This window comes from Pseudorca crassidens, chromosome 2, assembly GCF_039906515.1.
Source record: "Pseudorca crassidens isolate mPseCra1 chromosome 2, mPseCra1.hap1, whole genome shotgun sequence".
Classification (NCBI taxonomy): Eukaryota; Metazoa; Chordata; class Mammalia; order Artiodactyla; family Delphinidae; genus Pseudorca; species Pseudorca crassidens.
Genome location: NC_090297.1, coordinates 36,666,683 through 36,691,331, shown reverse-complemented (window position 1 = coordinate 36,691,331; position 24,649 = coordinate 36,666,683). Strand labels below are relative to the sequence as shown.

The following is a 24,649-nucleotide window of genomic DNA, read 5'->3' as shown; positions in this document are numbered from 1 at the left end:
GAAATTTGTATGGTCACAGAAGAGGAAAGGGTCAGAGAAGACTTAATTAAGGAAATGACTCTTGAACTGAATCTTGAAAAATGAGTAGAGCCTCCCCAGGCTGGAGAAAGGAATGTTCTAGATACATCAAGAATATAAAGTGTGGGCTTCCCTGGTGGCGCAGTGGTTGAGAGTCTGCCTGCCGATGCAGGGGACGCGGGTTCGTGCCCTGGTCCGGGAAGATCCCACATGCCGCGAACGGCTAGGCCAGTGAGCCTGCGCGTCCGGAGCCTGTGCTCCGCAACAGGAGAGGCCACAACAGTGAGAGGCCCGCGTACCGCAAAAAAAAAAAAAAAAAAAAAAAAAGAATATAAAGTGTGAGAGAGCATATCTTATTTCAGAAACGGCTCCTCATTTTGATGTTAGCTCAAATTTCACCACTTAAAAAGAGGCTGTGCTGACTGTCCTCTCAGAAGTAACCTGTCCCAGCACTCCCTGTTACATCTTATCTTCTTCATTATAACATTATCACTGTCAGGCCGTATCTTGTTTACCTGTCTATCACAAAATGTTAGTTTGAGAATGGTAAGTACCTTATCTTTCCGTTTCACTGTTATATCCTGAAGGCCTACGGGAACTCTATAAATATTTGTTATGTGAAAGAATGGTAAACGATTCATAATGACCACAATATAGAATTCAGAAAGAAATGGATATGACAGGAGACAAGGCCATATAAATGGACAAAAGCCAAATCATGGACTATCCTCTAAGGAGTTTAATGGGTAGTGGTAATTTAAGAGTTTAAAGAAAAGGAATAGCATGATTAAATTCCCATTTTATGAAGATCATTTTGGCTGTGGTGAGAAGGATGATCTGTAGAGGGTAAATATGGAGGCAGGAAAACTACTGAAATAATCCTGGTAAAATGGAAGAGGTCCTTAACTAACACAATAGCAGAGGAGATGGAGAGAAGTAACAGGGTGGTAAAAACTATAAAGCATGATGACTGCCTGGATAGGTGAGGTGAAAGAGAGAGAAATTAAGGAAAATTCTTAGATTTCTTGCTGGAGCAATAAGGTTTCTGGTGTGCCAGTCGCTAAGATAGAAATCAGTGGAGAAGGAGCAAGATATGCAGGGTGGGAAGCAGAGAAGTGACACATTCCATCTGTGACAAGTTGAGCTCGTGGCAGGCGGCCTGATGTGCAGCACTTGCTGTATAGGACTGGAGTTCGGGAAAGAAGCCTGTGCTTGAAGTACAGATTGGGGGCAGTGGGCATGGAGGTGGTAACCGAATCCATGGATACAGCTGAGACCACCCAGGAACAGTGTGTGGCATTGAAAGAAAAGAAACCAAGACAAAACCTTGGAGATCATCAGTAATTTTAGACATAAGTAAAGGAATCTAAGGTGACTGACAAGAAACGAGCAAGGAAGGAATGTAAGGGGCAAGGGAGAGGACATTTGGTCGGTGAAGCCCAGGTTTCTAGTTGGGAAAACAGGGTAGATGGTGGTGTACTCACTGAGATGAGGAAGGGAGAGGGAGGAGCAGATTTGTGAGGAGATAAGGCTTGTGCAGGGCACATGGGATTGGAAGTACCTGTAGGACATCCAGGTGTGTGGAGGTAGCTGGTAGCCAGTTTGTGAGTAGAGGTTCGGAAAAGAGGTCAGACCCAGAGACCTCTTCCTGAATCACTGTGTTCTCCAACTTATTTTCCTGTCTCCATTTTTCTTTCTCTTCCAAATCCACCCTTCCAGCATGGGTCCTATTGATGAGAGCATGAGCTTTGGGGTCAGACTGCCCAGACTGAATCCTGGGTCTGTCACTTACTAGTCACTTAGGGGATTGGCTTTACCTCTTTGAGCCCGATTTTCTCATTATAAAATAGGGTAAAAACTGGGTTGCCTCATAGGTTTATTGGGAATACTAAGTGAGTTAATAGACATAAAGCACTGAGAACAGTGCTTCGCACAAAGAATGTTAGCTGTATCATTATCATCTTCTTCATTACTTTATCTCATCTCACAGAGGTGACATGTTGCCAGTGTTGTCGTCCTAAAGAATATCTCTGATCATATCCATGTTCTATTCAAAAACTTTTGAAGAATCCCCATTACCTTTAGAATAAAGTTTCAGTCTTTTGGAAGAAGTTGAGAAGGATCAGTTTAAGTTCTGCTTTGTACATTTGGTAGAATTCCCCAGTGAAGCCATCTGGTCCTGGACTTTTGTTTGTAGGGAGCTTTTTTTAAATTACAGATTCTATTTCATTTCTAGTGATTAGTCTGTTTGAGTTATCTATTTCTTCTTGATTCAGTTTTAGAATAAAGTTTCAGCTTCAGAGTTTCTCATGTTTCTCATGATCTAGCTCCAACACTGGGTCCTGGAATGTTAGAATGAGATGGGGCCTTAGAAATCATCCAGCTCAATTTCTGCATTTTTACAATGAATAAATCTTGGCAATCCAGACTTTTTTCTTATTGTTCTTGTGCTACTCCATATCCCATTCCAGATTCCTACGTAAGACTTTGAGATGTCACCATTCTCTTAAAAACCAGAACTACACTTGCCTTTATCCATTTGATCACCTGGTTCTAGAGTAGCTCATGAGGCTTTGTAACTTCCACTCTGTCTCCTCTTGCCTCAGACCTTCCAAGGGAGACAGTGCCATAACTTCCTTGTTTGCTCTAATTGGTAACCTCTCCCTCCCCTCCTGTGGGTGGGCAGACAAAGGAGCAGCTCTCTAAAGCCCACTGTTAGTGTCCTGAATTGACATGAACAGACTTGGTAAGGAAACTAAGGCTCTGTAAGGAACTCCGGCTTATTTATATGAGAGAAGTTCATAGAAAGACCTAGCACAATGTCCCAGAGTCAGTTGCTGTTTTGGGGGAGGTATAATCTTGGATAGCCTAATAAGATTTCTAGCTGGGGAAACAGTAGAGGTTTAGATGGTGGCTGCTACTATTTTTCCAACTAAAAAAGTTTAGGTGAAGCTATAAGCAGCCCATATGGGACTAATGACTAGGAAGGCCATTAGAGACTACCCAACGCTGCAAGTTAGCTTCTGGTGATAAGATGAGACATCTTGCATCCCATATGAAATTTTTCCCATTATTTTTGGGTCATTTAGTTTAGTTTTGTTTTTTAATTTTTTTTTTTGGCTGCGTTAGGTCTTCATTGCTGCACGCGGGCTTTTCTTTGGTTGTGAAGAGCAGGGGCTACTCTTCATTGTGGTGTGCAGGCTTCTCGTTGTGGTGGCTTCTCTAGTTGGGAGCACGGACTCTAGGCATGTGGGCTTCAGTAGTTGTGGCACACAGGCTCAGTAGTTGTGGCTTGTGGGCTTAGTTGCTCCGCGGCATGTGGGATCTTCCCAGACCAGGGCTTGAACCCGTGTCTCCTGCATTGGCAGGCGGATTCTTAACCACTGCGCCACCAGGGAAGCCCCGGGATATTTAGTTTTAATTACTTACAGTAAATTTAGGAAAGGTGATTAAATTGCTGTCATGTGAGACTTGATTACCCTGATGCTATTACATCTGGACTAAATGGCACAGTAGGAGCATGAATTTGTCTAGAAAGGAGTTTCTCATATTCTTAGTCTGCTTGTTTCTGCCAGCATTGGTGAGCTGCTAAGACTTTCTGGATAGTGGCTTGGACACCCGCCCAAGGTCCTCAGGGCTTAAAGGATGCTAGTAGGACTGCCTTGGGGAAGGTGTAGGCAAGACTATGCAGAGAAGCCTCCTTCCTGTCTTTCTGATTTTCTACCGTTTCCAATTTATATGACAGCTGATGTTCAGCAATCAAAAGTGTAGTGAAAACTTCATTGTCGAGGCTTCAGTGTCAGTCCTGTGTTCTGCATCTTTGGTCCTCTGGTCCTGATTAACATCTCCTGCATTTCCTACTAGTCCAAGGTGAATGACCCAAGCAGCAGCCTATGGTAGCACCTTCACATGCAGGCAGGCTGGGGAACCAGGATTTCACCTGAATTTTCCGTGCTTTCTGCAGGCAGCAAGTGCAGCCCTCAAAGCCAAACAAGATACAGTATTGCTGCTTCTCATTGTTACCCTGAGTGTCCTCTTTACTGACACTCAACTCACTGCCCTACCCACTGAGCCCCTTACATTTCCACTCGCCTTTATCCCTGACATTCACTGTGCCTGAATTGCCTCTCTTTAGAGATCTTTACCTGTAGAAATCCTACCCATCTTCCAAGGTCCCACATGTATTCTAACTGCTTCATGCAGTTTTCTTGAATTTTCCTAGCCAGAAATTATCTCTCCCACCTCTCTGTTCCCTGTGCACCCATCACTTTACTTATGCTCATGTGACACTTACTGCATCTTTTTTTTTCCCTCAACTAGACTGTAAATTCCTTGAATACAGAAATACTCCTCATATGTCTTTGTATCCCTTAACTCCCAATACTGTATTTTTTTTTTGGCTGCATCGGGTCTTAGTTGCAGCACACAGGATCTGTCGTTGCCTCGATGCGCAGGCCACTTTCTAGTTGCGGCGGCGTGCAGGCCTCTCTAGTTGTGGAGTGCAGGTTTTCTCTCTCTAGTTGTGGCGTGTGGGCTTCAGGGCACATGGGCTCTGTAGTTTGTGGCACGTGGGCTCTCTCATTGAGGCACGTGAGCTCAGTAGTTGCAGCATGCGGGCCTAGTTGCCCCACGACATGTGGGATCTTAGTTCCCCGACCAGGGATCGAACCTGCGTCCCCTGCATTGGAAGGCGGATTCTTTACCTCTGGACCACCAGGGAAGTCCCCCCAATACTGTACTTTTTATATACTAGATACCTTGTAAGTATTTACTGAATAAAAAATAGAGATCCCTAATTTAAGCCCTCCTACTGTAACTGACTATCTGTCAAAAGAGCCCTGTCAACTTCTAGAAAAAGTCATGAAGTAAGTGCTTTACTCCTTCAAACTCACCAAAATGAAAACAAACAAAACCAGAAGAGGAAGCTTCATCTATAATAAAACTAGATAACTGCCATGTACCCATACACAGACTAAAGAATATCTGCCAGACGCAATGAAATTTAGGTCAGATCCAAAAAGAGCACCAAGATTTGACCAGCATAAGGAATAGGGGCATGGACGATCTAAAGGAGAAATGGCAAACACCACTTTTGCAAAATCTCAAGGCACATAGAACTGAAGGAAAAAAACATCAAGGCACATAGAAGGGAGAAAAACAGGCTGGCCTCATACTTTTCTGTGACAACATTTAAGGCCAGAAGACAGTGAAACAACATTTAGAAAATTTGGAAGGAAAACAGTTGTGACCTAAGAATCCTATATGGTTGAAATATAAAATCATCAGAAATACTCCAAGGCTCAGGAGATTTGTCACCAATGAACCCTCTGGAAAACTCTACTCGAAGACATAATATAGCCAAGTAAGTAATGAAACAAAATACTGACAAATGGGTAGGCTGAGTATAAAAGTGAACTCCCTTAAACATAAAATTAAGTCTGTGGCAGTTAGAGTTGAAAAAATATCATAATTGTTCAAAGAATTCTGTCCATGTTTCTTCAGTCACACTTTTGTTTTGTTTTGTTTTTGCGGTACGCGGGCCTCTCACTGTTGTGGCCTCTCCCGTTGCGGAGCACAGGCTCCAGACGCGCAGGCTCAGCAGCCATGGCTCACGGGCCCAGCCGCTCCGCGGGATGTGGGATCCTCCCGGGCCGGGGCACGAACCCATGTCCCCTGCATCGGCAGGTGGACTCTCAACCACTGCGCCATCAGGGAAGCCCCAGTCATCCTTTTAAAGAAACCAAATTATAAAACTTTGGCAAGATCCCCTGGACTTAAGGGACTCCTTCGGACTTTTGATTCATTCCCTACTTGTAACCATTTGCACTAAGCCCATCTTCTTAGACTACTACAGCTTATTTCTTTTAAGATTGTTACATCTTGGGAATTCCCTGGCTGTCCAGTGGTTAGGACTCCACACTTCCACTGCCGTGGGCCTGGGTTCAATCCCTGGTCGGGTAACTAAGATCCCACAAGCCACGTGCAGCACAGCCAAAAATAATAATAATAAATTTTTAAAAATAATATTGTTACATCTTTACTTTTATTCCCCCTGAGCCCTTTTTCTTAGCCTCTGCTTAGGGAATATAATTAGATTTCTGAGGAGGAAGACATTTTTCACTACTAAACCTTTATATAGTAAAGGGAGGCACATAGAACTAAAAGGAAGAAATGTTCAGCCTGCTCACTGGAGCCAGTACATTTTAATCTAGAGGACCCAAGAGCGAGAGTGACCAGAGACAGGAAGAAAGTGAGATGTTTCTTCAAGTATTGTATCTCATTACATGAATTAACCTGGATAAATCTCACAAATATGATGTTGAAGGGGAAAAAAGCAAGTTGCAGAAGGATACATAGAGAATGATAGCATTTATATAAAATTTTTAAACTTTGCAAAAGAATACTATATATTGTCTACTAATATATGTAGTAAAAATGCTTAAGAACAGTAAATACCAGAGTCAAATAGTAGTTACCTCTGGGAGGAGAAGGAGAGAAACGTGAAATAAAGAAAAATACTTTATTTTTGTATTGTTTTTTGGTGGGTATACAGGTGTTCTGTATATTCTCTGGACTTTTGCGTATGCCTGAAATATCTCATTAAAAATAATACATATTCTTCATCTAGAGGAACCCCTGGACCAGGGCCTCTTGGGCCAAGATTAGGAGCCTCTGGCATCTGGAGAGATACGGGCAACTCAGCCATAATCTTTGGGCTGAAGGAGACCTTTAGTCACATGCCTAAAAAGGCTACGTGTATCTCCAGTTCCTTGCTCTTTTCTCCCCAAGGTTATGAGTAAGTTTAGAAAGCGTGCCAGCTAATCCCCAGAGAAGAACCTGCTTGTCCTCAGACTTAACTAAGAAGTTTCATGGCTCTTTACCAAACACTGCCAGTCAGCAGCTGAGGCAGAAGCCCGTGGCACCGTGGAGAGTCACTTACCACTGTGTAGGCTTGGGCACATTGCTTAGCTTCTGTGAGCCCCACTTTTATCTGTAAAGATTAGAATAAATACCACCATTCCTGCAGGTTTGCTAAAAGGATTAAGTTACATAATAAATATAAAGTGCTTTGTGTAGTGACTGAGCTGTATTAGACATTAGATTTATGTGAGTTCCCTTCTCTCCTGGAATAAACTGAAGAAAGTCCTAACTAAAGCCAGAGGAGGAATGAGAATCTGGAGGCACTCCTGCTTCCCAGGTGAGGACTTCTTCCTCCTGTCATATGTTATGGTATCTTGGCAGTGATCTTACAATAGGCCTCTGTTTTTCTCATGGCCTCCTCTCCACTGAAGCATTAGGGTTCTTGGGGTAGTTTCTCAAGGCCTGCAGCTTTGCTTAAAATTTGACACCACCAAGAAGTGAGGACCAAAAGCCCATTAATCTTAGCCATCTCTGAGCAGCTTGTTAGAGAACACAGCCAGGCATCGGCACAGCAGAGTCCTTAGTACCAAGCTGAGAGTTAAAAGTAGGATTCAGAAACTCTAGTTCTGGCACTGGGGCCAGGTCTTTTCATGAGCTGTATAGGAAGTCACCTCCCCTCCTGCTTTAAGCACTGAGGAGAAAAGGCAAAGTCTTTACTGTGGATTGGCGACCTGGAGGGGGGCTTGTTTGATATGGTAGTGTCTGTCCTTCCCCTCCAGCCTGAGCAAACACACATACTACCTGTAAAATCCTTAACGTTGGAGTTCTTTCTGGACAAGAGGAAAGCTAAATTGGCTTAAAATTTTTCCAAAGTACCTCAGCCTTGCTAGGTGACTCGTGACTGCAACAATGATCATGGGAAACAATTGAAGAAACAAGTGGTAGAAAAGATTTCACACTCACTAAGCATTTTGTCGTCTCAAAGCCTTTCACAGATCCACTGAACAAGAGCTTCAGAAGAGCCCCCAGCTTCCCATCAATCAACCACTTTTTCCCTATCACATCTGCAGACTCTCTAGTGGAGGTTTATTTGTCTCAGAGGGAGTTAACACACAAACTGGATGAGACAAGCAATAAAGCAATATGGGGGTTCCTGAGACCTTAATCAGACCTGTTAAACATAAGGAGAACCCAGGCTATCCATTGCTATAGAAATCTGACCTCAGTCATTCCAGATTCTTCCTTCCAGAAATGGTTCCCACTTGTGTCCCAGATTCCAAAATAGCCATTTAGTACTCTCTAATTATGGCTGCTGGAGTTCCTGTTGGTGGTTTCTTGTTTGCTGACTACGTTTACCCCAAGCCTAACTCCAGAGCATGCTACTACTCTTAAACGACTAAGTAGGAAGCATCCCCTTTCTCCCACTTTGAAAAAAGAAATAAGACTTTTTCAGTGACAAACTAGTAGCCAGTTGTAAGCCTGCTATGTCTCAGAAGCCTCTGTGTCTGAGGCTTTCTATACTTCCTTACTCTTCTCTTGGGGTGAATTTTCCCCTAGGAGCAGGAGTCACCCTAACCGCTGACTGGACTGCTTTTCCTCAGGCGGAGGGCAAATTGTAAAGTGCTGGAAGGTCCCTTAATGCCCACCCACTGAGTGTATCCTGAGTCTGAGCCAAAAAACAAACTAATACTAGGACTTCCCTGGTGGTCCAGTGGTTGAGACTCACTCCACACTTCCACTGCAGGGGGCGTGGGTTCGATCCCTTGTCGGGAAACTGGGATCCCACATGCCGCATGGTGCAGCCAAAAAAAACCTAAAACTGTTTCTACCCATCTCTAGCCCACACCACAGAGGTGCTGTGGCTTTGGCCTTTTGCTGCTTTCCGACAAGCTTTAACCTTCTAGAAGAATAGAGATAAAGAAGGCTTTGGAATGCCATAAAGTGCTAAAATTCCTTTTTGGCAGTTTACTAAAGTTTTGGCATTTGGGAAGAATCTTTTTCTTTTTGATATTTATTTTATTTTATTTATTTTTTGGCTGCGTCAGGTCTTAGTTGCAGTACATGGGATCTTTTGTTGTGGCGTGTGGGCTTCTCTCTAGTTGTGGCATGCGGGTTTTCTCTCTCTAGTTGTGGTGCGTGGGCTCCAGAGCGCATGGGCTCTGTAGTTTGCGGCACATGGCTCTCTAGTTGCGGCATGCAGTCTCAGTAGTTGTGGTGCACGTGCTTAGTTGCCCCACAGCATGTGGGATCTCAGTTTCCTGACCAGGGATTGAACCCGCGTCCCCTGCATTGGAAGGTGGATTCTCTACCACTGGACCACCAGGGGAGTCCCAAGGAAGAATCTGTTTTTTTAATGGCCTGTACATGATAGTTTTAGTCCTTGGAATGGCCTCTTTTCCATCCCCCATGCCTCCTGGGTTGCTTGAGGATTTTTTTTTTAGTTGGTATTTTGTTTTGTTTAAATGGATGCTCACATCCTTCCTACTCACCTCTTTCTCCCCTCCAGCTGCCCACTTCTGACTCTTTAGGGTATTAAATATTCCCTTGTTAGGATAGAGTTCCTTCCACAGAGCCATCTTGGCTCAAAAAAACAACTAGGCAGGGCTTCTCTGGTGGCATAGTGGTTAATAATCCGCCCGCCAAAGCAGGGAACACGGGTTCGAGCCCTGGCCTGGGAAGATCTCACATGCCACGGAGCAACTAAGCCCGTGCGCCACAACTACTGAGTCTGTGCTCTAGAGCCCACGAGCCACAACTACTGAGCCCGCGTACCACAACTACTGAAGCCCGCGTGCCTAGAGCCCGTGCTCCGCAACGAGAGAAGCCACCGCAATGAGAAGCCTGTGCACCCGTAACCAAGAGTAGCCCCTGCTCGCCACAACTAGAGAAAGCCTGCATGCGCAAAGAAGACCCAACGCAGACAAAAATAAATTTTAAAAAAAAACTAGGCAGTCCCAGGCTTCCTCTAGCCTTTTCTCCCCTTAATTTCTTTCTTATTTTTTTTTAACCTTAGTTATTTATTTGGTTGTGCCAGGACTCCTTAGTAGCGGCTTGCTGGCTCCTTAGTTGTGGCATGCAAACTCTTAGTTGCGGCATGATGTAGGATCTGGTTCCCTGACCAGGAATCGAACCCAGGCCCCCTGCATTGGGAGTGTGGAGTCTTAACCACTGGACCACCAAGGAAGTCCCCCCTTAATTTCTTTGTATGGCATTATGATTAAATGTATGAATTCTGGAGTCAGGCAGACTTAGTTTTGAAACTGCTACTTGGCAGTTATGTGGTTTTAGGTAAATGGTTTAACTTCTCTTAATCTGTTACCTCATCTGTAAAATTTTGTTATTTTTACTACATCAGAGGTAAAAATGGTACTTCCAGAATGATTTAGGAATGTCCCAGATGATTTTACTGATGAAATGGCTAGATTTGTAGGTCACTCCTGTAATGTGTATAGAATATTTAGCACAGTACCTGGCCTGAGGTAGATATGCAATAAATGCTAGTGAAGATTTTCAAAAGGACTTTTCCCCCACCCACCAGTCCTCAGAAGCCAAGAAGATGCTTTTTAAACACATTCAAATGCTAAGAGCCAGTGGAGCTCCTCTTGAGAGTGTTGCTTTTATGAGTAATCTTTTATGTAGCATGGAGTTGGTTTAAAAAGCATCCTTTTTTTTCTAAACGAGTATGGTTTTGATTAACCAGGGTCTATGATGAGAGCTGTGGGGCACCCACTGTTTCCATAGCTGATCTCCTGGGAAGATTCATGGGATCTGAGCCTCCAATGAAATTTGGTATATATTCCCAGATGAGAGACAGGAGCAATGGATCAGCCCAGGGACCAGGGCCAGCTTCCACCCCCAGACCAAAGGAAGAGAGATTGGATGGAATTTAGACCTCCCAGTCTGGGGTGCCTAAAGAACTGAAGGCAGACTGGTTGCTCTTTTCAGGCTTTGGGGGAATATCATTATGAGCATATACAAACTCTGGTCTTCTCTAAAGCCCAGTCCTCTCCTGGCCCAGCTGTGCCATTCTGTCTTCTAATGATAAGCTTGTAGCCATTAACTGGACTGGCCAGCTAGTCCTAGCATATGGAGGAGCCAGAACCCCCAACCCATAGTGACAAGGATAGTGATGAGAGCCATGGACACTCCCTAACTTGGTTACTGTGTTACAGAAGCAACATCCAGGGCAGCGTCATCTGCAATAATGCTGTAATCGAGAAGGGAGCAGACATCAAGAACTGCCTAATTGGAAGCAGCCAGAGGATTGAAGCCAAAGGTAAACCAGAAACCAAATTACAATCACAGGTGCCATTTTTTACATATCACAGTAACACAGATAATGCTCAGTGCTGGTGAGAATTGGGGAACAAGCATATGCATACACTTCAGGTGAGAACATAAATTGATAAAGCTATCTTAGGAGGGGATTGACATCACTGTCAAATTTTTTAACTTTGACTTTACAGTTCCATTTTTAAGAATTTATCTTGTTAGATAAGCTCATATATATTTATGCAGCCTTACTACCAAAAAATTGAAAACATAACAGAAAGATCTGATGACCCAGATTGGCACCAATACTTTACAGTGGCTGTTAGGCATAAGAGAGAAGGGCCAGTGATCCAACAAAGGCTCTGGAACTAGCTCTGGCCTCCTGCAGTCCTTGAGTACCTCATCTGACCTGTTAAGAGAGAGAGTCCTTGAGTACCTCATCTGACCTGTTAAGAGAGAGAGTCCCATAGATTCTTGGCCTGGAAGAAGGTTAGCAGCTTCTTCAGAAGCCATTTTCTCAGAGCCATCCTCAACTGCTTAGCGATGATGCTGTGAGCTTTACTGTTAGCGAGCTCTGCACTGTAGCTGTAGAAAGACTGTATAGTGCTAGAGAGACATGCAGACATCAGGATTTCCCTGCTGGGCTGGTCAAATTTGAATGGTCCATAATTTGGCTGGGTATTTTTAACCAAAAAGTAGACAAAGCTCACGATCAGTGAGGTTGACTCACTCCTTTTCAGATTATTCCTAAACCTAAAATAGGATGGGATAGGGGAGTTGCTGAAGGAACTAAACCCACCAATTCTGAATTGGTGTAAGCCACATCATTTTCCTTCTCCCAGTAAGTAGAGGCCTTCTTCAGTTTTTTCTCCTTCCCTTTTTAAATGTGTGCTTCCCTTGTGAGCTTTAGACTCAAACAGACCCGGGTTCAGATCTCAGCTGTGCAACTCACTGGATGTGCACCAGGTTAAGTTTTTAATTTCTTGGCCTCAGATTTTTGAAACTAGAAAAATTGAGACAATAATACCTATCTTGGGGCTTTCCTGGTGGCGCAGTGGTTGAGAGAGTCCGCCTGCCGATGCGGGGGACGCGGGTTCATGTCCCGGTCCAGGAGGGTCCCACGTGCCGCGAGGCGGCTGCGCCCGTGGGCCATGGCCGCTGGGCCTGCACATCCGGAGCCTGTGCTCCGCGGCAGGAGAGGCCGCAGCAGTGAGAGGCCCGCGTACCGCAAAAAAAAAAAAAAAAAAACCTATCTTGGAAGATTGTTGTGAGAATTAAATACAGTTAAATGTTTTGAGGAGTACAAACAGCTTCTGGAGCATACCAGGGGACTTAGAGCTCCATATACCCACCATGCTCTTGTGCCTCTCCATGCCTTTGCACATGCCCCCTCTCTCTCTGGAATTCTTGATGACTCTGCCCAAGTGCTTTCTCTCCCTGACTCTTCCCATGATTCCCCACAGTCAAAATGAGCATTCCTTCCTCCTCCGCTCCTTTGTCAGTACCTTTATTAAAGTACATACACAAGTTATGGCTATTATTTATGAATCTACCTTCCCTACTAGACTGAGATCCTCAGGCCAAGGATTGACTTATTTCAAAATGTATCCCTAGCTCTCCGAACAGGTCCTGGTTTATCGTAGATAGTGGGAAGGGGAGAGATGAGTGAATGAATTTTGGATCCATAAAGGGAATTTGGGGGCATTTCAGGGCAGAGAGTTCGGGTTCCAAGAAAGGCATTGGTGAGATAGTTGCAGTTATCATGAAATCTCTTCTGGCTTCTCTTCTAAACTTATGCTGATGAAAGAACCACATGCAACACCGGTAATTGAACTGGGGAGATGTGGCCGTGGCCTGAAACCACTTCAACCTTTTTCTTCACTTGAGACTAGATGCAACTCTCCTCTTCATTGCCTTTCTTCTCACATTTCAAGTGCTTTCTTCTTCTACGTGTGAGAATTGTCATTTCTAAGAGGCCTTTCCTGGGTGTCACTAGTTTACCAATAAGGTTCTTTGTTATAAGCATCATAAACTAATAACTCTGGCTGATTTAAGCTGATAAAGAATTCATTGTAAAGGTAGGTAGCTCACAGCTCTAAGATAGTTGCAGAATCAAGCTTAGAAAATGGGTTACAGCCAAGATTTACACTCCAAATCATTCTGGTGAGGACACTGCTGCCATCCTTGCTGAACACTGGTTATCACAGCTGGCAGTGCTACTCCAGCCGCCCAGCAGGTAGATTCTCTCTGGTTCCTACTTTTTTGTGTGGTGGCCCAGCCCAAGGTTTGTGGTGGCTGCATTAACAGGTCAAGCCTAGATCCTATACCCCTGCCCTAGCTGCAGGGAAGGCTGGCATTTTTAGTTCAGTTAGTAGGAGACAGACTCCACCCAGTGTCTCACCAGAGAATCTTTGAACAGGAGTGTTGGTCAGCAGCGGTGCCCCGGCTATTGGTACTTTCTGCTGTGATCCCGTGCCAGCTGAGAGTATGAGTTTAGGTGAGAGGGCTGAGACACCAGCTTGAACTCCAGCACAGGAGGCATGGATGGCCCTGCCCTCCTAGAGTGCCACTGGCCTACAGCTATTGTTTATAGCTTTAAAATGTTCTCACGTGCATTGTCTTTATTGGATTCTCATAAAAGCCATCTAAGGTAGGGATTCATTATTGACCCATTTGTTGAAGTGGAAACTGAGACTTTGAAAAGTTGAAATTTACCCAAGGTCATAGCTAGTACATGACAAAACTGGGTCTTCAGCCTGAACTATCGACAGCCTCCAGAAAGACCAGAAGAAGAAGCCATTCCTGGCTTGCCCAGCAGAATTTGGTCGTTGATACCCTTTTTCTCCCTTTAGTCCATCTTTCTCAGACCAATAGGAAAAATATGTTTGGCCTCCATATTATGGCTCTTACTCTCCTCAGGAACATCAGGTCTTAGTTCTTTCCCCTGCTCAGCATACCACTTCACCCAAGCCTACCCTTGGCTTGCAGAGAAACTTGTTTTTTGAGCATCTGAGGCCTGTTGGTTGTTTCTTTTTTTTTTTTTGCAGTACACGGGCCTCTCACTGTTGTGGCCTCTCCCGTTGCGGAGCACAGGCTCCGGACACGCAGGCCCAGCAGCCATGGCTCACGGGCCCAGCCGCTCCGCGGCCTGTGGGATCTTCCCGGACCGGGGCATGAACCCATGTCCCCTGCATCGGCAGGCGGACTCGCAACCACTGTGCCACCAGGGAAGCCCCTGTTGGTTGTTTCTTAAAAATAGGATTGAGAACACCAGCCTTTTCTCTGATTCCATGGAAGGTCTTGGAAGGGATCCCCAGAGCTTCAAAAGCAGCCGCTCAGCTGGTCTGTGGGGCTGCTTTCTTATCCCATCCCCTCCCCTGTCTCCTCATTGCATTTCTCTCCCCTGCTTTGTTCTCTCCTATTTGGGTTTATGGCCCCACACCATGTTTCTTCCACCTCCTTCTTGCTTCTTTGTCTTTGTAAATTATCTCCTGCTCAGCAAAAAGTAGAAACATCCCCTAGTGCTTTTCTTCTTTCAGTCCCTCCTGGAGCCAGGAGCTGCTTCCTTTTGTTGTTTTTACTGGCATATTTGAATGAGTGAACTCCATTTGCCACTGCCCTAGGGTGTCCCTCCTTTCTTATTTGCTGGAACCTGGAAGCTCACAGTTTCTGCTTGTTCTTCTCCCCACTTCCAGCAAAGTATTGGTGCTCCTTTCTTTTACTTTGCAAGGACCCCTCTTCATTCTGTGTGCAGAATGCATGAATGTCAATGGAATGCCAGTATTGAGGCACATCTCCCATCAGGGAGCATAGGGATGTGCCAGCCAAACCCCTAGGATGTCACGGGCTGCGGCGTCTCCTGGGCTTTCTAGCTCTAACTACATGCCCTCTCCTTAACGGTCCTGAAGGAGAGATGGCCAGGGAAGTCATCTGGACTTTAAACTGGAGAACCCCAACATTTCTTGCTCTGTCCTCTATGCTAGAGAGACCAATGCGTCCAGCACAGTAGTCAGTGCCTTCCTGCCACAGGTACTCCTGGCCAGTCACCTGTTCCCACTATCACTTATCTTTTTTTTTTTTTAATATTTATTTACTTATTTATTTTGACTGTGCCGGGTCTTAGTTGCTGCACACGGGATCTTCGCTGCGGCAGGCGGGATCTTTAGTTGCAGCATGCAGGCTCATAGTTGCCACATGTGAGCTTCTTAGTTGCAGCATGCGGACTTCTTAGTTGCGGCATGCAAACTCTTAGTTGTGGCATGCATGCGGAATCTAGTTCCGTGACCAGGGATCAAACCCAGGCCCCCCGCATTGGGAGCGTGGAGTCTTACCCAGTGGACCACCAGGGAAGTCCCCACTATCACTTTTCTTTGAGGCTGAGCCACATTGAGAATGCAAATTCCAAACCATCAGTGCAGCAATCAAGACCTGTTCACTATGGATGACCCAGACAAACATCAGCTCAGGTCCTCACTAGCAAAGAGTCAGGAGATGGCAAAGTCCCCAGTCAGTCTTCCTCCCATGGAGGGATTTCAGTAAAAAACATTCATCCTCAGAAGCAATGCCGTCCCCTCTCCAAATCCCAGTCATTTGCATGCCACAGAGTCACCACATCCATAGCAGTCTTCTACACCAAAAATGGGACTATCGTAACCCAGCATAGGCCCCTCTGCCCGTTTTTAGCACTACCAGGAGAACAAGGCATTTTCTAACAATTCTGCCTTTACTCACCCCACCCAGCATGCTCAGTTAATGAGATTATCTCTGGCAAAAATCCTGGCAACCAAGTTTGACCTCCTGCTCAAGCCAACTGAAAAACCACAGCCAACAAAGTCAAAACCTGGGAAACTAATTGGACATTTCATCTGAGTCTTTTATTACTGTCAGTGAGAGAACTTGGATCTCTTCCCTGGTCCCGCAGTGATCAGTCCTTTGGCTGTGAAAGTAGACCTGATGGGTACATAGATCAAGTCCTGGCTAGCAGGAGTCCTCCCCAGCTTCCCAACAGTGCAGCTTTTTATATGTGACTTGTCATTCCCTTCTACCTCACTGGTTTTTTTCCCAACTTACTTTCCTCCCTTGTACTCTTCCCTTTAGGATCTTTCCCGACCTGATTCCAGCCCAGAACTTTTCCAGTGTGTTTATTGGAGCCTCCTTCCAGCCCTGGCCAAGCGGAACTAGTACTGCTTGTTTTTCCCCTTCAGGTTTCCTCCACCTTACTGAATCTCCATAAAAATACATCTTCCCCCAAAATGCCAGATACAGTCTTCCTCCCCTGAGTCCCAGTGATGGTGCAGGTATTTATTTGGAGCCTAGCAGAGCAGAAAAAGGTGTTGTTTGCCTCAGCCTAACCCCTCATTAACCCCTCTGGTCTGGAGCACTGAGGACCAAGAAGTGTTAATGAAACTGGCACTGTCTTCAGAACATTCCAGTGTCCCTGGAAACTAGGAAGAGACTGGGTGAAGGAAGAGCAGGTGTCAGAGTCTGGTTATGAGATGATGTGGCTAACTGATGGCTACAGAGGGATAAAGGGCAAAGAGGAGCTTTTGGAGGTGCCCTGGGAAGCTAGCCAGAGAAGCGTTTCCTTTGTTCTTTTCTGGTCAGTCTTACCTCAAGGTAGAGCCTGATTGACAGTCACACTCCAGGACCAGCCCCAGCCCTAGGGAATTTAGCAGCCTCAGCAGTGTCTGGGCCTCCCTCCCATTCCTCTCACTGAAGGAAGCAGATTGCTATAAAGTATAAAAAGAACACCTCCTAGGGCAGGAGTACACAGGCCAGACCCAGCCACATCCTGTAACTTCCGTTTAATACTTATCAAGCCTCTTTACATCAATTATCTTATTGAATCCCCACAACTTCGTGAGGAAACTAAAGCCCAAAGACATGAAATAATTTGCTCAAAGTCAAATTACCAATAGAATTCAAATCTCTGTGGCTTAGAGCTCTCCTATTCTGCACTGTCACCTTTTCTTCTCACATGAGATTGCCTCTGTCAAATACAATGCTGAAACAAGAAACTCTGTGAAAGGCCTAGACCTTGGTTTCTCTTCCTACTGGAGAACATTAGAGAAATAGGCCCGAAGATGCTGTAGACCCACTAGGACCTTTCCTGTAACGCACCGGATGTGTCAGTTATATTCTCTTTGACAAGGGGATTGGAGGCCTTCTCCTCCATACATGCTCCTTTTCCCACTTCTCTACCCTCACATAACCCCCAGAACACACACACCTTCAACAAACAATTACTGCCTATCTTCCAGGCTCTGGGAGGCTAGGAGTGTAAAGATGAGTAAGATTTGCCTCTTGCTGTCCAGCTGCTCACAGTCTATTATAGAGACTCAGATGAGTAAAGAAATAAGTGCAGGGGCTTCCCTGGTGGCGCAGTGGTGGCCCAATGCAGGGGATGTGGGTTCGTGCCCCGGTCCGGGAGGATCCCACATGCCACGGAGCGGCTGGGCCTGTGAGCCATGGCCGCTGGGCCTGCGTGTCCAGAGCCTGTGCTTCGCAACAGGAGAGACCACAACAGTGAGAGGCCCACGTACTGCAAAAAAAAAAAAAGAAAAAGAAATAAGTGCAGTAAAATTTCACAGGTATGATGGTAGAAGACTGTCAGAGTTAACTATGGACAGAAGAGAGAAATTGGTCAGTTCCTGGCACAAGGATCAGGAACACCATCTCAAAGGAGAGAATTTAGGCTAAATCTTAAAATTGTTGGCTATTTACCAAATATACAAAAAGGAAGAACCTCTCGAGCAAAGGAGAACCATGTAAACAGGCACCTGACGGCAAAAAACAATCTGATATGTTGGGAATTGAAAATCATTTGGAAAATCTAGAATATAGTGTATAAGGGAGTTATAGCAAGAAACAAAACTGGAAAGGTGGATAGAACAGAGGACATGTCTGAAATCTCAAAGTCTCCACAGCTTCAGTCAGAAACCCCCTTTCTACTGACAGAGCGGAAGTAGGCTCCAGGCTGTGGGCAGTATGAGCAGAACAAAACATCTCTTTACTATCAAACTTGGTCCTATCATTAACGATCGTCATTTTGCTGCACCAAACCCTTCTGAGGCTGAAGTAGAGCCTCAGGAAAGTCAGTGTTTCTGCCTCACCTATCAAGGTCACTCTCAAGCCCCCATGTGTGGCAAGAAAGGTGTTGGACCTTTAGAAGCCAAGCTAACCCAGAAGGAATCCATTTTCAGCCAGGTGGTCAGCCTTTTCTGTCTGAGCCAATAGAACACTGAAAGCTCTCCTTCCTCCTACGTCTGCTCCATACCTCCAGGGAACAAGCAGACAGCATGCTCCTGGTTTCCCCTACCCCTTCCAGACCATTGGTTCACTGCCTCCTTTCTATAGCTCTTACTCCTTGAAAGCTAACCCTCTTCTTAGCTTTCACCCCATCGTTGGTAAGCTCCCAGGGCACTCCCCTAAATATATTGAGGGTTCACAGTCTTCCCCTTTCCTCCCTCTCTTTTTCCAAACATCTTGGACAACTTAAACATATTCATCGCTGAACCATCCAGCCCCTCAGCTTCACCATTCCCTGACCTTCTCCACCAACCTTCACTCCCCTGCAACTTTAGCTCTCCACTTACATAACCATACCCTATCCCTGTCATTACCCCAAACTTCTGAAATCTTTCATGTGCCAGTAGCTGTGCTAGACACTGGGGCGTGATCATAAATCCACTGCCCCTGCCCTCAAAATTCTTACAGTGAAGTAGAGATAGAGATACACATCAGGTAGAGTGTTTTCAGAGAGCAGGAAATGGACGGTTCGGAAGGGAAGGCATCACATAGTGGAGGTGCTTGATTAGGGCATTTAGGGTGAGTAGGGAGGGAAAGAAAGGCATTCTAGGCAGAGGGAACAGCATGTACTAAGGTCTAGAGCTGTAAAATAACATGGCTTCTAGGTACAAATGGAGAGTGATGGAAGATAAAGCTGAGAGGTAGGCAAAGGTCAGGTCACAGAGGGCCTTACGAGTTTGGACTTTATAAAAATAATACTGACCACTATTTGTCAAACACTCAATGATTCTTTAACTCATTGAATCCTCACAATAACCCTGTCGAGTATGGAGTATTATTTACATGTGACATATGAGGCATCTCCCTTTCTCCTTTGAATATCTCCATCATTTAACTATTTAGTCTCTTTTCTTCTCACTATTTTCCCCCATTCCCTATCCTCTGGCCACACCACAGATTTTCACAGGCCTCTTTCTTACATCTTTATGTCTTTGCTCACGTTGTTCTAACAGCCTGGAATGCCTTCCCCTTGATATACTGCCTAAAAAAACTCTATCATTCTTTATGACTCAGTTCCAGTCCCCCTCCTATGTGAAGTCTCCTGAAAGCCAGGTGTATAAAGAGTCAGTCCCCTCCTCCTGTGTGGGAAGATGCTGTCTCTTCCAAAATCCTTTCAACAAGTTGTATTCCCAAGAGCTTCTAAAGAGCAGAGCCACGTAGGAGAGGCATGAATGTTTATGAACACAGAATTAGAAGTAATCGGGTTTGAAATGACATATTTTGCTGCCATTTCTTAAACAATCTTTTCTTTTTCTTTTATAGCCAAACGAGTGAATGAGGTGATCGTGGGGAATGACCAGCTCATGGAGATCTGAGTTCTGAGCAAGTCAGACTCCTTCCTCTTGGCCCCCAGAACTACAGATGTTGGCTGGCCCACCTGTTTGACTCTGTATTTATTTCCCAATAAAAGAAGGGCTCCCAAAGCCTTGCTGGAGACTTAGGGAGTAGTCCCAAGCTCCACATCAAATGGGCTCCAGAGATACACAGTGTGTGTTCATGTTGTAGAAACCATCTGGAGCTGGCGTGTGGAACAGTGGCCTAGCTCTCGTACACCGAGGGTATCAGGCAGGGGCAGCAGCTGTCCAGTGGTGAAGTTCCTAGGAGGGCTACTTTCTGACTGGCTGGCCCAGCGTCGTCCTTAAAAGCATCTCCCACCTGAAAGGACCTGAGGGTACTTCAGTCCCTGACCCTAATCAGGCTTTCTAGGCCCATAGGCCTAGCTGCTGTCATTGCGACCTCTGCATATGATGTTCCCTCTACAGCTGTCAATTTGGGCAGCCTGGCCCCTGAACCTCAGTCCAGGACTTACTGCTGTGCTCCCATACCTACCACACAGATTGCTGGCCCCTGACACCACGCCACCGCAAGCCTCACCTTCTAACCCCTGCCATTTACTTCCTATCCTTCCAGCCTCGGGTCAGTTTCTCCAGCTCAACTATTACACCTTGGAGACCCTAGAGCAATCAGGAGGCAGCCCCTGCCTAACCAACAAGCCTATCCCCACAGGTTTTAGTGGAAGAAAGAGCAATAAAAGAAAGCCATGGTTTGAGAGAAGCCAGACCCCTTCTCACCTCCTCTTAGTGAGGTCTGCCCAACGTGGTAAGGAAGAGCCAGCAACCTATATCATCGTTGGAAATTCTTTCTGAGTCTTCTCCAACTGCACTCCTTTATACCCTAGTTACACAGACTCTCCTGCTTCAGATCATTGAGAAGTGACATTTCAGTACTCACAGCTCTTCTGGATCCCTGTGCACCTTGCCTTCACCACCCCCGCTCCCAAACACACACACTCTGCTCTTGCCTCTCCCTACATTGCTTTACAGCCTGCAGGTGTTTGGTGGAAGATGAAAGTGGTTCCTGGGGTGAGATTTCACCTCCTAGAATTATCAAAGGAAACGTTTCTCTTGATGTGCTCACTGTGGGTGGCTGTAATTATAAAGAATGATTTGAAATACTGGTTTCTACATTGCTTCAAAAATCTGAAGTCTCTCAAGTTCACTTGAGTGATCTTGCCTGAATCTTAGTTGCTTTTATTGAACTTGTCAGAGACTGGATGAGCATTCCTACCCTGGGGGATCTCCACCTCCACCAGCCTTCTTGGTTGCTCTAGAGCTCCACATTCCTCCCACTGGTCAGGACAAGGTTCCTGAAAGTTTGTCCTAATCAGACAGGAGTTGAAATGGCCCAGCAGAGTGGTGGAAACTGATAGGACTGCAGGGGAGGTGGGAATAAAGAGCTGTGGTAGTGCCCAAGATGATCCCCTTTGGAGGTGATATTCAATTTGTGAGGCTCCGATGATGCTAGAGACAGTTCTGGCCTCGATGGAAGAAGACCTGCCCTGTGGAATGTTGTTTGGCTTTGGCCAAATCACTGTCTCTCTCTGTCCCTAAGTTTCTACATCTGCAAAATGGAAAAGTTGGACTGGGTGACTTTTAAGTGACTTTCTCAGGTTTTGTCCCCTCTCCGAGCTTTCTGACCCTTGGGGTCCAGGTGGCCCAAGAGGGCAGAAGACTGCTCCTTGACCGCAGAAAGGGGATAGAGGTGGGTGGATTTGGAGGTAGGGTGGAGTAGGGGAAGAGAAGGGATTGATTAAACTGTCCCAGAGCCTTCCCATACCCCTTTCTGATCTTCCCCACTGAGCTCGTGGAACCCCTGACAGTAAAGTAGAGGAAAAGCCTCTCCTCTACCTTCCCTTGCACAAGCCCACGAGCAGCTCCTGCTCCAAGGAAAGGAGGGAGCTGGAGAAAACACAGGGTGGGCTTCCCTGGTGGTGCAGTGGTTAAGAGTCCGCCTGCCAGTGCAGGGGACACGGGTTCGTGCCCTGGTCTGGGAAGATCCCACATGCCGTGGAGCAACTAAGCCCACGAGCCACAACTACTGAGCCCACGTGCCACAATTGCTGAAACCCACGCGCCTAGCGCCCATGCTCCACAACAAAGAGAAGCCACCACAGTGAGAAGCCCGTGCACCACAATGAAGAGTGGCCCCCACTCGCTGCAACTAGAGAAAGCCGGCGCGCAGCAACGAAGACCCAATGCAGCCAAAAATAAATAAATAAATAAGAGTTTACAAAAGAAAGAAAGAAAAAGAAGACAAGGTAAAAGTCCCCCAGGGGAAGACCTTGCTGAGTTTGAGTCCCAGCTGGGAGCAGCCCCCAGCTCAGGACACTGCTGTTACTGTCTCCAACAATTCCAGAACGGGCTGAGTGCCCAAGGTGCTTTGATTTCTCTTCTCTTTGCTCTGTTTGTCTGCCAGAAGGCAGGGACAGCTTTTGTTTCCTTTTGGCAGCATCTACAGAGGTTTGAAATGTAGTGAGCAACTGCATGTCCCCTGGCCAGCTACCTCTCCATGGGACAGAAGCCAGAAGAGCCAGGCAGGCAAAAGAATTGATAGAATCTGCCCTGCCTCTCTCTCCCAGTGATGCTGCATGAGGGAAGTGGAGGAGAGGGGGAAGCGGGCCTTTAATGCCAAATCAAGGAGGACTCTGGGGAGGTGTTGAGGGTTTGGGGTTTTGGGAGCTTGCCAGGTCAGACACAGTTTGATGGCTACTGGTGCAAGAACCCCTCCCCCGGTAACCCATCTCCCCTACCTGCCAGCAAGAGCTCCCTGAGCCTGTAAGGGGATTGACCGCCAAGACTGCCCTCCAAGCTACTTCCAAGGCGAGAGGCTGAACTTCCCAGTTCTTCACCACGTTACTTTTGCTAGCCCACTCCCATCTGCAGTGGAAAGCGTCAGGGAAAACTCTAGCTGGATCCCAAGAGTGATCTAGGGGTCTGCACAGCCTAGTTTAGAAGCTGTTCCTATTTCCAGAGAATTGCAAAGAGTAGACTTTTTTTAATCCACAGGCATCCCTACCCCTAAGAAGGTACATAAGCCAGGTCTTGGTATGCTGCTTTTTAAATAGTTAAATGTGTCTGAGGAAGGGGGAGAGGGGTGTGGGGAAGGTCCACCCAGACAGAAGGTCTAGAAAGCTCAGCTCTGATGGAGCTGACAGGGAGATAAAGAGTCTGAGCAGGAGAACACATTCTACTAGAGGTCAGGATGACCTGTCTTCAGCCTGAGCCATCTGCCACCACCCAGAAGGCTTGCATCAGGGGCTCTTCTGCCATGGATAAATGGGGAAATTCTGCCTTGATTCTTATCCTCTCTCCTTCCCTCACCATCAAGGTAAAAGGCCATTTTCTGATCGCTGGTTGCAGCCTCTAGCACTAGAGACTTGACAGGTGCTACTGCAATAAATCTGCCTAGAGGGAAGGGGCATACATTCCCAGGCTTGGCCCCTAAACATAATGGGTGGTAGTAGGGAGCTGCTAGGGCATCTGCTTCCCTCCTCCACATCTCAGTGTCATTGACTTTGCCTGGCCCAGGTAACAGAAGCCAGCCCAAAGCATGGTGAGTGAGTAGCTTGGGGAATACCAGGGAAAGAAGGCCTGCCCTGGCTCCTCCCTCATGGACCCTACCCTGATGTGTGTGTGTGTGTGTGTGTGTGTGGTGGTTTGCTTCACTTTTCCTGGCACTGTTCCTCAGCTATATATATTATCTCATTTAATCCTTAGGGCAATGTCAGAGATTATGTGACTTGCCCAAGATCTCATAGCCAGTAAATGAAAGATCCAGACCTTGAACCATGTCTTCTCCTTTTATTTATTTATTTATTTTGCGGTATGTGGGCCTCTCACTGTTGTGGCCTCTCCCATTGCAGAGCACAGGCTCCGGACACGCAGGCTCAGCAGCCATGGCTCATGGGCCTAGCCGCTCCGCGGCATGTGGGATCTTCCCAGACCGGGGCACGAACCCGTGTCCCCTATATCAGCAGGCGGATGCTCAACCACTGCACCACCAGGGAAGCCCCGTCTTTTCCTTTTAGATTCTGTCACCCTCCCACCTCTCCCATCCAGATGTTCTCACTTCTGGAAACCTCCCTGAGTATTCCAGCTCACAGTGGTTTCCCATGTGGCCTCTGTGCTCCCTCTTAGGCTGTGAACTTCTAAAAATCAGGTACTCTGCAACCCCAGAGCTTAGCAAAGTGGTGGCTCCGTAAGAGACCTTAAGGAATATTTGTCTCAATCAGTAGTGAGATTTACTCCTTGGCGATAATGAATGATTGCTTTTCTCTTTTTGTTATTCCTTGGAGAATTTCTCTGGTTTGGGCCCAAGACACATACCAAGGTCCAGTGGAAGTGTCTGTGAGCCAGGCTATTCCATAGTTGAAGCAGGCTGTTTATAGAGAGAAAAGAGCAGCTTCTTCCCTGCCTGTTCCCTGGGGGCTGTGGCTTTAGCTCACCCTGGCTGAGCTTAGCTGTACTTAGGAACTCAACTTTGTTGGGGAGAAGAAAGGTCACTTTGGAGCTCAGAGCAGTCAGAGGGCACTAGGCCCTGGGTTAGAATTGTTGGAACTGCAGACCAGTTTCTCCCACCCTGGTGTTTGGACTTTACAAGGCAAGAAGTTTTCTCAGCAGGCAGGCCCTGCCCTGAAAGCATCCACAGAAGTGCCAGACTTTACCACAGTTGTTAGCAATGGTGGGCCTGCTATGGAAACAGTCCCAAGGCCCAGGTGATTAGCAATCTATTTCTCCATGGACCTTATGTCTGCAAATCTAGTGAGAAGGAAGGAGGCCTCAAGAACTACTTACAGCCAAGCCTCTCTACCTCCCGTCCTGATGACACCCAGCCATACTCATCTTTTGCT

The 24,649-nt window shown here is 46.3% G+C and overlaps 1 protein-coding gene across 5 annotated transcripts in view; it reads left to right on the top strand.

The window, feature by feature from the left end:
• EIF2B3 (eukaryotic translation initiation factor 2B subunit gamma) overlaps positions 1–24,649 on the top strand; it is a 169,744-nt gene that overhangs the window by 143,794 nt on the left and 1,301 nt on the right. For 4 of the 5 annotated variants that reach the window (XM_067725911.1, XM_067725915.1, XM_067725916.1 and 1 more), the window contains 2 exons: positions 11,052–11,155; positions 19,723–19,942. In XM_067725911.1, coding sequence (XP_067582012.1) covers positions 11,052–11,155; positions 19,723–19,775 — 157 coding nt within the window. In that variant the 3' untranslated portion in view covers positions 19,776–19,942. Of the gene's footprint in view, positions 1–11,051; positions 11,156–19,722; positions 19,943–24,649 lie in introns of those variants that run through there. The other variant, XM_067725914.1, reaches the window with a different exon arrangement.